Here is a 16,550-nt window from a genome sequence, read left to right on the forward strand (position 1 = left end):
TACCCCCCATATACACCCATATACACCCCATATACACCCATATACACCCCCATATACCCCCCATATACACCCATATACACCCCATATACACCCATATACACCCATATACACCCCCCTATACCCCCCATATACACCCATATACACCCCATATACACCCATATACACCCCATATACACCCATATACACCCCCCTATACCCCCCATATACACCCATATACACCCCATATACACCCATATACACCCCCATATACCCCCCATATACACCCATATACACCCCATATACACCCATATACACCCCCCTATACCCCCCATATACACCCATATACACCCCATATACACCCCATATACACCCATATACACCCCCATATACACCCCATATACACCCATATACACCCCCCTATACCCCCCATATACACCCATATACACACACCCCCATACTCAGCAACCTATTTTTAAAAAGTACACACAACATTGCTAAAAAACGCAGACATACTAGTAATCAAAACTTACATCGGGCAATATGGCGGCGAAGGCTGCACAGTAGAACGGGCTGCCGCCGGCGCAGGTCTGACCAGCGCCGCTCAACCTGCCCCAGGCTTCTGCGGACGCCGGTCGTGGAAAATATCAGGCGGCGGGCAGCATTATACGCCCGCCGCTTGTCCGCATTCGAAACATATGGGCCCCTGGGCCCCAGGTGACGGTCCATGACGTGGACCAGGGCCAACAGCTCAGGGGTCGAGAATGGCCTAGCTCTGTTTGCTGTCATGGTGGCAATGGCGCAGTTATTAATTGCAGGTACATATATCACTTTTGGTGCTTGCTGATTGGTTGAAAAAATTGTTTGTTTGGTATTAACTTTAATAATCCCTCTTACATTAACAAACTGGATGCGAATAGAAACTTACGCGGACCGTTCCGATATACACACCACAACCAACAGCATGCATTCAATGTATAGAGAGGAACTGTATATATACAGTGTGCGGAAAATAATACACGCACCCCCGTCTACTCATAACTATGCTGCTTAAAGGGGGCTCAATACACCGATTGCCATGAAGAGAAAAGTACTGTATATATAGTATGCGGAAATTAATACACGCAACCGTCTACTTAGAACTACGCTGCTTAAAGGGGGCACGAGATATGCATGGAGAGGAGTACTGTATATACAGTAGGCGGAAAATAATACACGCAACCCTCTACTTATAGCTACGCTGCCTAAAGGGCCACAATGCAACATGTTGCTGTATGACAATTTCATACACATTACATATGTAAGGAAAGCATTATATCGTGATGTTTTGAAATGTGACTCAAAAAGCATACATGAACTCCAACAGATACCAGCTGACAACACTCGTCATTGGAATGACAGGTGCCCACATTTCACGATGTAGCACAATGCTCCACAACCTGTGTATGTGCATATACAGGTGTTTGATCAGGTGCGTTGAGACCTGCGTAATTTAAGCGGGAATTATCGGCGGGAAATATCGGCGTAAATTTGCATCTACATTGCGGGAAAAAATATACGCTGAAAATATTCAGTCAGATGCAGCCCACAATTGCTGCAAACATGTCTGACTCAGACGATTCTGCAGCAGAGGACGCTCTGCAGAGAGCTACAGCACAATCCATGCTTGATGCACTCAACAAGAGGGAACAGGAGCGGAGAAGGAGGGCCCAAGAGAGGAGTCGCCTGCAAGATCAAGCGGGCCCCTCAGTAACAGGCCCTGGTGAACCTCCACCAGCTCCACAAGGGCCAAGCAACCAGCCAGAACAAGAGGTTGCATCTCTCCAAACAGGTGTGACCCAGCAGGTGCATGGTGAGAGAACTGGGGCCACCAGAAAACGTGCTGCAACATCTAGGGTGATGACTGAGCAGGATACCACCACCAGAAGGAGAAACCCTGCATTTGTAGAGGCCGAAATGCGAATTCTAGTGCCCAGGGCACGCGAATGGATTGAATTGGCAACCAGGAAGCCGGGTGCCAGTGCAAGGAGAAACCTTTGGGACAAGATCACAGAGGAAGTGAACCAGGTGTCACCAGTGGTCAGAACTTGGGACGCGGTGAAGAAAAGGTTAGTGTGTTTGTCAGGGCAATTTTTCAGCAGTCTCCAGCAGGAACTGAGGCCCTTATTCTAGTTCACTCTTTCTGCCCAAATATTTCTTAGATGGACAAAACCATGTGCACTGCAGGTGAGGCAGGTGTTACTTGTGCAGAGATAATCAGATTTGGGTGGGGTTTTACACCTGCCTCACCTGCAGTGCACATGGTTTTGTCCATCAAAGAAATATTTGGCCACACATGGCAAAAAAACATAAGATCACCCACACTAGGAAATGTCACGTAGCTAGGGGTACCACATAGTCCCTTTAATTCCGGACACATATTAATTACACAGGTTCTGTGGCTGGCTGACTTCAAGACTCCACTTCACCTAATTTTAAACTGCCACAGAACCTGTGTAAGTAACATGTGTCCGGAATTAAAGGGACTAGGTGGTAACCCTACACGTAGCACAGTGGTGCACATATCTCATGGTGATATTTGTATTTTTAAACTTGTAGGTGGACTGACTTCAAAAGTGCCCTGAAGAGGAAGATGACTGACCGGTACAACCACAGCATGTCCACCGGGAGCGGTCCTATGCCTGACCATTTGGAGTATACCCCCCTGGAGCTGGACTCCTGTGACGTGATCGATGTGGGGGAGATCAGGGGGATCTCCAATATGGACAGTGAGCTCCCGGCGGAGGTCTTTGCTGCTGCTTTTGATGGTAAGTCACAGTAATGCATTGTATTTAGAAAGATATTTTTTATTGCGTATGTGATGGTGACATTGTTTTCAATTCTTATCCTAGCAGAAGCAGAAAGTCAGGATGTACCGGCAGCATCTTCCTCTGCAGAGCCACAGGTGGAGCAGGTGGTCCAGCCTCCACCAAGACGTCGCCCCCAGCCCCAGCCACAGGAGACATGGAGTGAGAGCCTGTTGGTGACGCTGGACAGGATCGAGCAGCAAGGGGTGGATGCTGCGATCCGTCAGCAGCAGGTGGCGGATTTTCTGGCGGAGTGGAAGGCCACAAACCAGCTGCAGGTTGAGGCGTTGAACCGCATTAATGAAACTCTGGCGGCTGGCATGCTAAGCATTGGCCAACACCTCAGCCGCCAGAATGAACTTCTTGCGGAGCAGCTGTCCACCGCCAGGTCCCTAAGGGACAATCCCCCATCTGCTGCCCCACCCCAAGCTGCTCCCCAACCTTCCACCTCGGCTGACCCTCCTGTGTCGACTAGGGGAAGACGCCGAAAGCCAGCTGACCCAAAGGCCCCTGTCCCCAAGGCCCCATCTAAAAGGGGCAAAAAAGGGCCCAAATGAGACCTGGTTCACTTCCTCTGTGGTTGGAGGCCAAAGGTTTAAATTGCACTGGACATCCGCTTCCTGAGTTGCCCATCGATCCATTTGCGTGCCATGGGCATGAAAGTTCGTATTTTGACCTCTACAAATGCAGGATATTTTTTTTTGGTGGTGTGTATCTTGCTTAGTATTCACCCTGGTTGTTGCAGTACGTATTCTGGTGTCCCCATTTCTTTCACCATTGCATTTGCAGGGTAACACATGTTTGGAGATATGCAACCTCTTGTTCTGGCTGTTTTATTATTTGTGTGTCTATTTTATTTGTTTATTTGATTTCTCACATTAAAGTGTCAAGCTGTGATGCTGAACAGCAAATAAATTTATTTTACAAATTAAAACAAAATTGTGGTATGTGTAATTTCTTGTGTGAAACAAATACTAGATTTATGTGTACTTACTGACCAGGGTATTTTTGAACATTTGTTGAAGTGTGGTCGAAGTTTCCCATGTGTAACCCTCTCCATGGCCATTCCCATGTTCCTATCCAACTTTTCCCTGCTAATTAGTTTGTGTCAGCACATGTGCAGAGCAACTTAATAGGTGAGAAAGCAGTTTGTGTGCAGGTAAGGTAGCTCCTACAGTAGTAGGTAAAAGCAGGTCCAGAACAATGCTTTCCTCATGGAGTGGGTGAGGCAGACAAACAAGGGTCAAAAGGTACATTTGTGTAGGAATGCATATGTGTCCTCCCTAAAAAAAGATGTGTGAATGGGCCAAACATGATAAATTAGCTTGTGAACAAACATGCATAACTTTTAAAATATATATGATTTGACAGTGTCATAAGCAGATGTAGGAATCCTTTGTTAGAGAGATGAGAGTGCAATAATGTGATTGGTGGCATCTTACATCCAGAGTGTAGTCAAATCCAAATCATAGCAGATGAGATAGTGGTACAGGTCATAATTTTGGGTACTATACAAAGATTGTGTGGAAAATAGTGGTCATGGGCTTCAAACATTGCTGAAACATCCTTTGTAGGTGTTAGATGTGGTTTATGTTATTGTATCCTAAATACAAAACCTATGTTAGTATTAGAGTGAACACGTTGACACATGTCGACTTGTGTAGATTGAGTGTGCTACTGCGTAAAGTCTATGAAAGCACGTAGTGAATGTGTCTGTTTAGCAAATACCTACCTTAGCGTATAAAAAGATTCTTACCTTAAATTAAACAAACCTTTAAATGTGGAGAAGTATAGAAACATAAGCTTCCAATGTGTTTGCGTGCTGCATGTGTGGCTTGCAGGCAGTGAAATCATGGTTTGGAGTTAATAGACTGCAGCATTGCTTATTACATTCAGGTGTATGTGTTTGAGTAGTAATCAGCGTTAATTAGCCAACTCAGGCGCACGCTGGCATGCGGTATCTGTAGGGGTGGTTTTAGCTGGCGGTTGGCGGCCGCCTGTTTGGTGTCCGAAACGAACGGTGCCTTAGTCGATCGTGCGGTAGTAGCACCGCTCATTTTTGGTGCACACCCCCGTGTACGCCCATATTTACGCCCATTTTCCCTCATTATTTCGGCCGCACCCATCAACACGCCCCTATGCCGCCCCATTACCCGTACGCTCGCGTACAGGTTTTTTCGCACGTTGAGACACCGGCCGTAAGCGTTGTGGAGTGTTCGCGCCGGCGCATTAGCGTATCTGCACATGCGCAGATCGTGAAAAACCCCGGGACGTACGCGTACGGCCCGGACGCTCCAACCAGAATAAGGCCCATTGTGTGGTGTTCAGAATAGACCGGAAATGAGTGGAAATTAATGTTATTGAAGTTAATAATAGCGTAGGAGCAAAAAAAATATATGCAATTTTAGCAGTTTTTAGGTTTTTTCCCCCCAAAAATACAGACCCAAAATGGGGAAGGGTGGTTTTGGCAAAACACATCCAGACCCAAAACCCAAAGAAGATCCAGACCCAAAAACCCAAAAAATGGCCAGTGCACATCCCTAGTATTGACGAGCGCCTACAGTATTATTCTCTTTTGTTTTTTTGCAAGGAAATCTTGTTGGGGATTGCTTGAAAAAACTTCTTTGAGGGATGAAGTAGGGGGGAATAGAATTGATAAATGGCTTTCTGAAGTCGTATTTTAGGTTTACCTCAAGTCTATGGTGCAGATAAGAAAGGACAACACTGCTCGAATCCATAAGACATACCTTTGGTTTTCTTCAGGATGATGGTGGGATGGGCACAGGATGGTGTGTGTGGGTGCAGTGGGGTAGCACTACGGGCTGGTTCTTCCGGTGGTCTGAAGCTAGGGAACACAGCAAACCTGGATATGTGGGAATGATATGGATGCTCGGCCGGGAAATCCGCATATATTTGTTTGTCACTAAGTCATAAGATATAACATGAGGTTAGGTCACATATTCTCAACATCATTTTTTGGTAATTTAGATAAATCTATTGTGTTTGTCATCCTCACCTTATTGAAGCAGCTGGCGGTTTTGGATATCTAGAGAAATAAGATATGTTTATTGCCATTTGATTATATATATAGCAGAGTTTCCTTAATGCTGCTGGGTTTTAAGGGTATTAATGCTTGTGCACAGATTAGGGTTAGACTGGCCCACAGGGGAACAAGGGTTGTTTTACTCCTGTTCCTCTGTGACCTGCGACCACCGATGGTCATTGATGGTCGCAATTGTGATCCAATGGTGCCCTGCGGCTGTACAATACCATACATACTGTACTAAAATCAGACTCATGTTCAAGAATAACTTTGGGCATTTTATAAATACATATCCAAATATATTAAACCAGATCTTATGTATTTCATTATTACCTTGTTACACTTTTTTTTCTTTAAATTTTATCCAGAGCATCACTAGGCAGTGGAAGTATAGGCAAATGGCTAGGGGCATTTGGAAAAGCCTGGGGGCATCTGGGCAGGCTGGTCATATAAGTTTAGCTGTGCCTGCTCTAGATTTCAGAAGTCCAGCTGACAGGATCTGATCTCCGATGGGATGTACAGGCTTTCCTGCACTGCTCTGCCAGTAATACAGATCATGCGGCTTTCACTGGTGTGACCTAGGGTCATGTCAGTGTCATTCATAGTAAAAAGACACCACGGAGGATAGAAGCTGAGGAAAGACAACAAAGATAAGTAAATTATGAGAGCTTACAGGAGGGACTCCCAACTGCCCCCCACTACGGGACACTGCCGGCCCCAGGTGGGATGCAGGACAGTTCCAAAACAACGGGACTGTCCCACGAAATCGGGACCGTTGGGAGGTATGCAGATACACAAGGAGGAGGGATTTCATTGCTAGAGACACACAAGGGGGAGAGAATGGATAGCTGAAGACTCAAGTGGGAGCAATCAGTGCACTGCAAGATGGGTAATTGTGGAGATGTGCTCAGTGCACTGCAGGAAGGGTAACAGTGGAGACATGTTCAGTGCACTGCAGGAATGGTAACAGTGGAGACATGTTCAGTGCACTGCAGGAAGGGTAACAGTGGAGAAATGCTCAGTGCACTGCAGGAAGGGTAACAGTGGAGACATATTCAGTGCACTGCAGGAAGGGTAACAGTGGAGACATGTTCAGTGCACTGCAGGAAGGGTAACAGTGGAGACATGTTCAGTGCACTGCAGGAAGGGTAACAGTGGAGACATGTTCAGTGCACTGCAGGAAGGGTAACAGTGGAGACATGTTCAGTGCACTGCAGGAAGGGTAACAGTGGAGACATGCTCAGTGCACTGCAGGAAGGGTAACAGTGGAGACATGTTCAGTGCACTGCAGGAAGGGTAACTGTAGAGATGTGCTCAGTGCATTGCAGGAAGGGTAACTGTGCAGATGTGCTCAGTGCATTGCAGGAAGGGTAACTGTGCAGATGTGCTCAGTGCACACTTGTCCACCTGATTCTAGAAATCAGGCTTAAATTGTAGAGCACATGGGTACCTGTCATCGCGTTCGGAAGAGGACTAAACATACAGGAGTTGATTCTGATTTAGGAGTAAAAGAAGACAACAAAACAAAACACTTTGCACCTTTTTGGAACTCATCCTGCACTAAAAGATTTGGAAGGGAGTGTCCCATCTCAAATTAAATTTCAATATTAAAATAAAGCTGTGCAGCATGTAAAAGCAGCAAGTATTTACTCTGCATGGAAAAGACAATGTTTTTGATATTTTGCATCCCTTGTATTGTAAAAAGGTGTGTCCAGTTGCAGAGTAGGTAATCTTGCAGATAACAGTCATAATATGTTGTCTGTCTTTCCCATAAGTTAAAAGATAATTGCTAATTGCCAGTGGGCATGTGAAAGAACTCCCGGGGAGCTGCACACAAGAGCTCTAGGATCGTGCACACAGGAACGCGCATCAAACGCGTCCTGGTTTTTGGGGACGTTCCTGCGCCCCTCCCAGGACTGGCAGTGTCCCGTGCCGGGGGGTGGGGGGGGGGTGTTTGGCGAGCATTTGGGAGTCCCCCCTGCAATCTGGTGAATAAACGCTGTGCCAATTCCCTCAGCATAGAGGCTGGGAGCTGTCCAGCTTACAGAGCTGCTGGACAGGCCCCCTGAGCGGCAAAAATGGGGCATGGCCTAGTGAAAATGACACGAGTTGCATGTCCGTACTCCTTGGTCAAGAAAGTTGGGAGGTAGGGAACGGTCAGATTTCACCTGATATAATGACCCAATCCCTTAGAGTCAGGTGAAATCAGCCCAAATCAGACCATTGTATGGGCACCTTAAGTTGAAAGCATAGCTAGGAAAGCGAGACCACACATGTGACATCGCAACACATGCATCCTGCATTACAGATTAATTAAAACCCTATCATTGGCTATTAAAGTCCAATTGTTAGTCTTTTTTGCAAAAGTACTGTACTCTCCCCATGGTGATGAGGGAAAGTCTGAACATGAAGAATGTAGCTGTGCAGTGTGGACATGAAAACCAGCATAGATGGAATTCCACACATAGGGCCTTATTTTGGTTCATTCTTTCTGACAAAATCCTTCTTAAATGGACAAAACCATGTGCACTGCAGGGGGGGCAGATGTAACATGTGCAGAGAGAATTAGATTTGGGTGAGTAATTTTGTTTCTGTGCAGGAAAAATATAGACGGCATTATTTTTACACTGCAATATAGATCTCACTTTGAAGTAAAACCCCACCCAAATCTAATTCTCTCTGCACAAGTAACACCTGCCCCACCTGCAGTGCACATGGTTTTGCCCATCTAAGAAGGATTTTGTCAGAAAGAATGAACCAAAATAAGGCCCACAGTAAGTGTAGTTACTCTAAAGCCCCCGTACACTAGGTGATTCACATGCAATTTGGGCTCTAATCATGCGACTGCGGTGATCAACCACATAAAAAGCCTCCAAATTGCATTTGATTGACAGCAGTTCCAATGCTAAGCACGGTCCTGTGCACATATTTGCATCCATCCATAGAACAATCACGTTGGCATAATGGGGGTTATTCAGACCTGATCGCTGCTATGCGAATTTGCAGAGACCTGTGATCAGATAGCCATCGCCCACCAGAGTGTTAACCCTACCTGTGCAAGGCTGTGATTGGCTTGTGAAAGGATCGCTGATCATCGTACAGCTGCAAATCCATTAGCAAATCGCTCGCCATTGATTTTCCTAGTCTGTTCTATCTGTGCGTAACCCTGACCCTTCTACAAGTCTGTGATAGAAACAGGGTGATCGAGGTGGAAGCTGATGTCACACACCCACCCTGAAAACACTTGGTCAAACCTGCGTTTTCCTGACACTTCCCGAAAACGGCCAGTTACCACCCACAAATAGCCACTTCCTGTCATTCAGCCAAGTTGCGAATAAGAAAAATGCTGAATTTTGCTGCTGTTTGGCATCATGCATTAGTACTGCTAAGTACCGTATAACCCCAATATACAAAATCACACAGTGTATCAATCTGTCTGTGTGACATCTGCTAACGGTAATTGATAGGAACACATCTACTTACAGGTCATCACTGAGCCGAACTGCACTTTTCTTCAGCTTGGTTATGTTATAGTTCTGCTGCATGGGTAACACACTAGGTAACACAAAGGAAAGTTACATTGTGTACATCTGATTTTTATTTTGTGAACTAATAATGATAAGAATAATAATGTGTGTTTATGGACCTTATTCTGGTTGCGGCGGCCAAACGTACGTACGTTCCGTACCAGCGTACGTTTCCCGTACGCGGACGTTGAGCGAAAGTCCACCCACAAAACCTCCGCATACGGACGGTCACAAACACCGACATACGCCACCGTACACGGACGGATCACCGCTTAGACTCCGACAACTGGCGTACAACAGAGCGTACGCCACAGTTTCTCTCGTCCGTTTTCCCACCGACATCTTGCGGCTATCTGAGCGTACACCACCGTGCACGGACAGGTCTCTATTGTTTATTGTTGTTGTCTAGTGTTTGCCTTAGAACATTGCTGGCACATCCTTGTAGGTCTTAGATGTGGTTTATGTATTTTTCGCAAAATGAACAAAAATATGTTTGTATTAGAGTGATAACGTTGACACATGTCGACTTGTGTAGATTGAGTGTACTGCTGTTTAAAGTATATGAAAACACTTACTGAATGTGTATAAATGTTTTAAAAATACCTACCTTAGCATCTATAAGCAGGTCTTAAAATGATTCTTACCTTAAATTAAACCAACCTTTACATGTAGAGAAGTGTAGAAAGATAAGCTTCCAATGTGTTTGAGTGCTGTGTGTGGCTTGCAGGTAGTGAAATAATGGTTTGGACTTAATAGGCTGCAGCATTGCTTATTACATTCAGGTGTATGTGTCTGAGTAGTAATCAGCGTTAATTAGCAGACCCAGGCGTCCGCTCTCATGCGGTATCTGTAGGGGCGCTCCCCTCAACACGCCCCTATGCCGCCCACAATGACCGTACTCTTGCGGACATTTTTTTTCGCACGGAAACAACCGTCCGTGAGCATTGTGGATTCGTCGCGCCTGCGCATTACAGAAGGTACGCATGCGCAGATAAAAAAAAACCCCGGAACGTACGCTTACGGCCCAGCCGCCTGAACCAGAATAAACCCCTATGTGTATGTGTGCTCGAAATAACAGTAACCACACTATCTTAAACTAGACATGTATTCTAGAATTCATACAGAAATAAATACACATGGAAAACCCAATAATTTATGACTTCTTATATACATACATACACACAGCTCATCATATCATACCTTCCAACTTTGAAGAGGGACACTGGTGCGCTCCGGTGGTGCATATAAATGTTTCTGGAGCATCACGATTATAGGTTACGCCGCCTTACTACTAGTAAGAGGGCATAGCCTATAATCGTGATGCTCTCGTGAGGCCACGCCCCTGGTTTCACCACTGTGGGGGCATGATGCTGTGCACAGTATCAAACATATAACTCAATTGGAAAACGGTCCTTAATGGATTTATACAAAGACCCCAGTAAGTAAGTGATTAAATAGGGAAGATGGAGCTTCATGAGGGTGAGTAAGCAAATTATTTATGGGTCACTTCAATTGCCCACATGTGTCCTCATGGAACGAGTAAGTGCAACTGTATGCCCCACTTACAGTACCTCCAGACTCCTGGATTTTTGTTCTCAGCCTTAGGGCTGCAAAGAGGGGGGGGGGGGGGGGGAGTTGAGGTGCTGGTTGTGGCACTTCCATGCTGTTCTCCTGGGACTTACTAGTTATTATTATTATTATTATTATTATTATTATCGTCATTTATTGTTAGTTATATAATACTGCAACCAGGACTTTGCAGGCAACAAAGCAATATATGGAAAGGGCCTCAGTCTCAAAGTTTCATGAGAGATGCCTCTCCTCAACAGCTTTTAATTGTATGCCCCATAGTAGTGCCCTAGTTCCTTGTTCTGAACCACAATAGTGCCCTAGTTATTGTCCTAGTTATTACTATGACCTACTGTATAGTAGTTTATGTTATGAACCATAGCAGTTCCCTAGTTTAAATGTAGGGCTTCACGTACACATTATACCACACAGTGCCCCCTGTTCATATTATACCAAATGAGATTGCCCTTCAGTTCAAATGATGCCATGTTACAATATTCAGTTCATATTATGCCACACTACTATAGTGCCTTCATTTCATATTGTGCCACATTAGAGTGCCCCAGTTCTTATAAGTTAACATAGTGCCTACCACAGTACAATGAGAAGATCAGATTACACATTACAGTGGCCTCCAGCACACATTCTGCCACATTACAGTGTCTCCTTACCATTGTAACATCCACTGCACACTCCTCTCACTGAAATGTAATGTCACACAAATCAATGGATTTGGGCAATGAATCAGACCCAATTTCTTAAGAGGAAAACCTGGGAAATTGGTATGCAACTTTGTAACCTTGCTCTAGCCCCCCTAAGCCTATTGAACTCACTTTAAAATGCGTGATAAAACTCGTTGTGCATGATAAAACTTCTGGCATATAAGAAATGGTGCTCCAGCCAATTAGCTCCTGTCCTTTTGCTATTATTTTCCTGTCTCCAGTGCCAGCCACATGCTGAGTGGGAAAGAATAATCACATGTAACAGGTTTATGTTCCATATAATTTGCACTGAGGAGTCAAAGTCTCTGGGTGTGGAGGCAATAGACTGACTCTGAGCCTTAACTATATACTGTACAAGTCGCATTTGCCAGGTAGCTATAGCTTCAGGTAATCTCTTGCATGTGAATGTGACTAGAGGACCTAACCTGCATATTTCCATATACAGTAGCAATATAGAAAATAATAACTCTTTTTTCTGGGGCAGTCTTAAGGTGCCCTTACACTATTGTGATATCGGCCGATTTCATCCGATTTTTAAGCATCACACAATTGTATGGGGGTCTTTAAACAACAGTTAAAACATAACTTTTACATTTTAACGGTTATTTAGAAGTGCCCGAGCAAATAGAATTCTTTGGTACTACTAGATTACTCATGGGAGAACCACTGGCCTTCTGATCATTTCTATCAATTGTGACTGTTGTATTTATCTGTTTAAATGATATTCTTCTGCGCTATGCTGGTTTTAACATACGTAACTGCAGTGCAAACGACTGGCTACGCTGACTAAGCTGGTCGACAGCACGCTATTTATGACTGACTATCCTGACTACGCTAGTCACGGGAACACTACGCCAGTTTTGACATGGACGCTTACGCGACTACAGGGACGCTACGTTATGAGCGCAGTGCCGGCAGCAGCGCTACGCTAACCCGATTCTGAAAGAGACGCTACGCTAACTACGTAACTGGCGCCGTGAAACTACACAAGTACCAGATTTAATTAATGCACAGTAGATTTATGTTTTTAATGCTTAGGGATGTAGAACAGGGTTGTGCCAATGTGGCACTTTTGAAAAAAAAAAATCCTGCTTTTGTATATATTAAAATAGTAAACACAGGAATTTATGATATGATAAATAAAAATGTGTCACTTACAGATCTAGCGGCATCTAGTGGTTATATATGAAAATTGCATTTGTACTGTAATTCCAAGATAATATATCACAATATATACTATAGAACTATAGTGACCTCTGGTGGATACTTACATGTTGAGCAAATGCACTTCTAGTAGGTTACAGAAATAAGGTTCATGTTTTTTTTTTCTGGTTTTGGAAAGTGTCAAACATCAAGGGGTATATTTACCAAAGGTCAATTTTAATTGATTTTAAATCAATGAAAATAGATCTAAATAGATTTCAGGGACATAATATTTACTAACATATTTTTTATATTCATTTTTAGATGTTAGTATATTAGTGTTTTAGGATCCCATTTATTATTCAAATATTAAGTATCACTTAAATGTATTAGGAGGGACTGCAGCAGGAATCTTCGATTCCTGTTGCGATCCCTCCTGCACCACCGCCGTCCGTATCCCACATAGGTTACTAATTACTATAGGGGATGCAAAGCTGGCCGATGTATCAAAATCGGGCAACATCGCTTCGGGTCCCTGGGCTACCACCCTTCTGAGATGGCAGTAGCCCATTGTAGCCTATGGGTTATAGATTGCACTGCTCCCAGTGGGGTCGATGGGGGGTCAGCACTAACTGCACATGTGCAGACCCCCTGGAAATAGGCTGAGCGCATCGTAGGGAGCCCAGTCCCTGCGTGTGAGGGATGATACATTTTCACGGTAGGATTGCATATTACAATGCGATCTTGGGTGGAAATATTCCGCCCAGATCGCATTGTTAATGTGATCCTTTGAATAAATGGGCCTCATAGTCCTGGAAGCACTACATCAATTTAGATAGATGTCTATCAATGAAAAGCAATCTATACTAAATATAGGGCCTGATTCACATCTGATCACTGATCTGCAAAGTTACAGGTGACTGCGAGTAGATAGCCACCTCCCAGACAGAAAGAGATAACGCCCCCTGTGCAAATCTGCGAGTGAATTGCGAAACTATCGCAGATCGCTATCTACCCGCAAATCTATACACAATTCCCGAACCATCACATGAATTTTCCAGTGAGTAACTCTGGTTTCGGGGGTTAGCCGCTAATTATCACCCAAATGTACCAAAGGGCTACAGCAGCAGGAATCTCCGATACCTGCTGCGATCCCCCCCTGCATCGCCGCTGGCCGCATCCCCCATAGGATTCTATGGGGGGATGCGAAGCTGCGCGATGTATCAACATTGGACAGCAGCGCATCGGATCCCCGGGCTACCTCCATTCTGAGATGGAGATAGCCCATTGCAGCCTATGGGCTACAGACTGCACTGCCACTGGGGTTGGCGGGGGGGGGGGGGGGTGTCAGTGCTAATCATGCATGTGCAGACCCCCCGGCTTCTGACTGAGCGCATTCTTGAGAGCGGGGGATGGTACATCCCAGCGCTAGTATCGCATTTTACAATGCGATCCTGGGTGGTAACTTCTGCCCAGATCACAATGTAAATACGGTACATGATAAATGGGCCCCTATGAGCCTTCCACAAATCTGTGACTGAGACAGATGGATCAAGGCTGTCACTGACATCCCAGACCCTCCCTTATAATGCCTGATGACGCCTGCGTTTCTTCTGACACTCCTAAAAAAATGGCAGGTTACCACCCCCCAAACACCGGCTTCCTGTCAGTGAACCTCCGTTCGCTCTGAGTTTACAATCCATACTCAATTTCTGTCACTTTTCAGACTTGCATAACGCTTACGAAACACAGTCATTCGATAATCGCTCATTTTTTGAATTTGCTGATAAGTGATCAACTCTGAATCAGGCCCATAATCCCAAGCTTGGGGTCCTTGACTTCATGATTGCACTTCTGGGGAAAAACATCACCTGGTTTTAGCTTACAAACCTCGGTACAATCAGTTTTCTGCCTACAAAATGCATGTTTGTCTCATTCACACTATACAGCCAGAAATTAAGGGGGCATTACAACTGCATTATAGGAGTCACGTTTGCATATATTGATATTATTATTTTGGTATCTGTGCACCTATAAATGTGCTGTTTGCTTGCCCAGTGTGCCTAGATGTTGCCATGCAAAAAAAAAAAAAAAAATCCTCTGTGCTGCAAAACCTGGAATGCCACTAAACACACTGCACATCCCTTGAAGCTCAATTAAATACACCGTCTTATGACATAAAATAAAAAAATTGCAAGAAAATATGTTTTTCTTGATTCAATAATGCCCCATCTGTCATCCTCTGTAGCGTACACAGAGGGCAGGATATATTTAAAAAAAAAAATGCAGTAAAAATCCAGTTTTGTGGGTTTTTACCGCATTTTCAAATTCACTTAGCCCCTCCCGGCGGAGCTTTGCTGTGGGGGGTTACACCAGCTCTAGCTGGCGTAACCCCATAGAAGCCTATTGACTTCTCTTTGCAGCACTGCTGTGTGAGGAATCCGACATGGTTCCCTCCCAGAATTCCCTGTGGCTGCCAGCTTCTCTGCATATGTGCAGTTGGACTTCTCAATTACAAACGACGGTACTTGTGTAGTTTCACGGCGCCAGCATGGCCGCGCGCTACTTCCGGATCGGCTCTCGACACACTTTCTAAAATAAACTAAATAAACTCCATGCCAACGTGGATAGTTCATACCCCCACTATACACGTTGGCATGGAGTTGATTTTAGATAGTGTGGCGAGTGTAGTGAGCCACCGAGCCCGTAGTGTGGGCGAGCGCAGCGAGCCCCACAAGGGGACACAGACGCACGGCTATGCTGGCCCCGTGAAACTACACAAGTACCGAAATGAGGAAGTCCAAGCAGTGGCGGGGATCGCAAAGGGCAGCTCTTATTGGGGGAGCTGCCCTTTGTGTTGCTCATCACATATGTTAGTACATACTGTATGCGATGAGCGGCGTAATATACTGCTGTTGCTTGGTACATTCTGCCTAAACATTCTGACTTGATTGGGCCCCTTAAACAAGTTATGGCCTGTAACACCCCTTCCCTCTCAGAACCACTACTCTTCCACAATGCAAATGTTATTTTAAGATTATAATCAAATATACGTAGAAACTCTAGTGGGCAATACGCCTAGAGAACAATAGATGGTGAGAACTACATTTCTATACATACAGTATATAACAACAATTATACTGACAGCAGTTATGCAGCAAAGGCAGTAGACACAAACACACCCTAGCAACATACCATGGCCAGGGGTCTCCTCCGTACCCATAGTGCCGGTGTCCTTTCGCTTCTAGTGGGGGAGGTTCTGACTTTGGTCGGTGATCAGGTGGAAGAGACACAGCTCCGATCCCTCCATACTCTCTTTCTCTGCCCCATGGTACTCTTGATAGAACAGGTGTTGATACAAGATACTCATGATATCTATAAATTAGAATGAAACCAACAGTCATTTGTTTGAGGCGTGACATCAAATCATTAAGTTACTAACCTGCTGTAGATCGAAATTATATTTATCAAAGTGGTGTTACCTTATTTGTTTGAACCTGACTGGCTGTCTGGAAATAAAATTGTCATCACAGCTGATTCTCTACAGCCTGGTACTTTTAGTGACAAAGAGCGAAGTACTCTGGGCTATGAGTGTAAGGGAGCTGAGTGTACCTACAGTAATATTATCTTATAGCAGCGGTGAATAGATGCTTTGCACATGCTTTTATTATTCTCTCTCATTGGCCTTTTATTGAATATCTAACATGATTATTTATTTTCCATT

At 44.8% G+C, this 16,550-nt stretch overlaps 1 protein-coding gene across 1 annotated transcript in view; it reads right to left on the minus strand.

Moving 5' to 3' along the window:
- SPMIP4 (sperm microtubule inner protein 4) overlaps positions 1–16,550 on the minus strand; it is a 55,122-nt gene that overhangs the window by 20,912 nt on the left and 17,660 nt on the right. The window contains exons 2-5 of the mRNA XM_083145224.1: positions 16,022–16,201; positions 9,349–9,420; positions 5,839–5,868; positions 5,570–5,745 (exon numbers count right to left, since the gene is read on the minus strand). Of these exons, the coding sequence (XP_083001350.1) occupies positions 5,570–5,745; positions 5,839–5,868; positions 9,349–9,420; positions 16,022–16,201 (458 nt within the window). The remainder of the gene's footprint in view (positions 1–5,569; positions 5,746–5,838; positions 5,869–9,348; positions 9,421–16,021; positions 16,202–16,550) is intronic.

The sequence above is a fragment of the Crinia signifera genome, chromosome 5 (assembly GCF_055691185.1).
Source record: "Crinia signifera chromosome 5, ASM5569118v1, whole genome shotgun sequence".
Classification (NCBI taxonomy): Eukaryota; Metazoa; Chordata; class Amphibia; order Anura; family Myobatrachidae; genus Crinia; species Crinia signifera.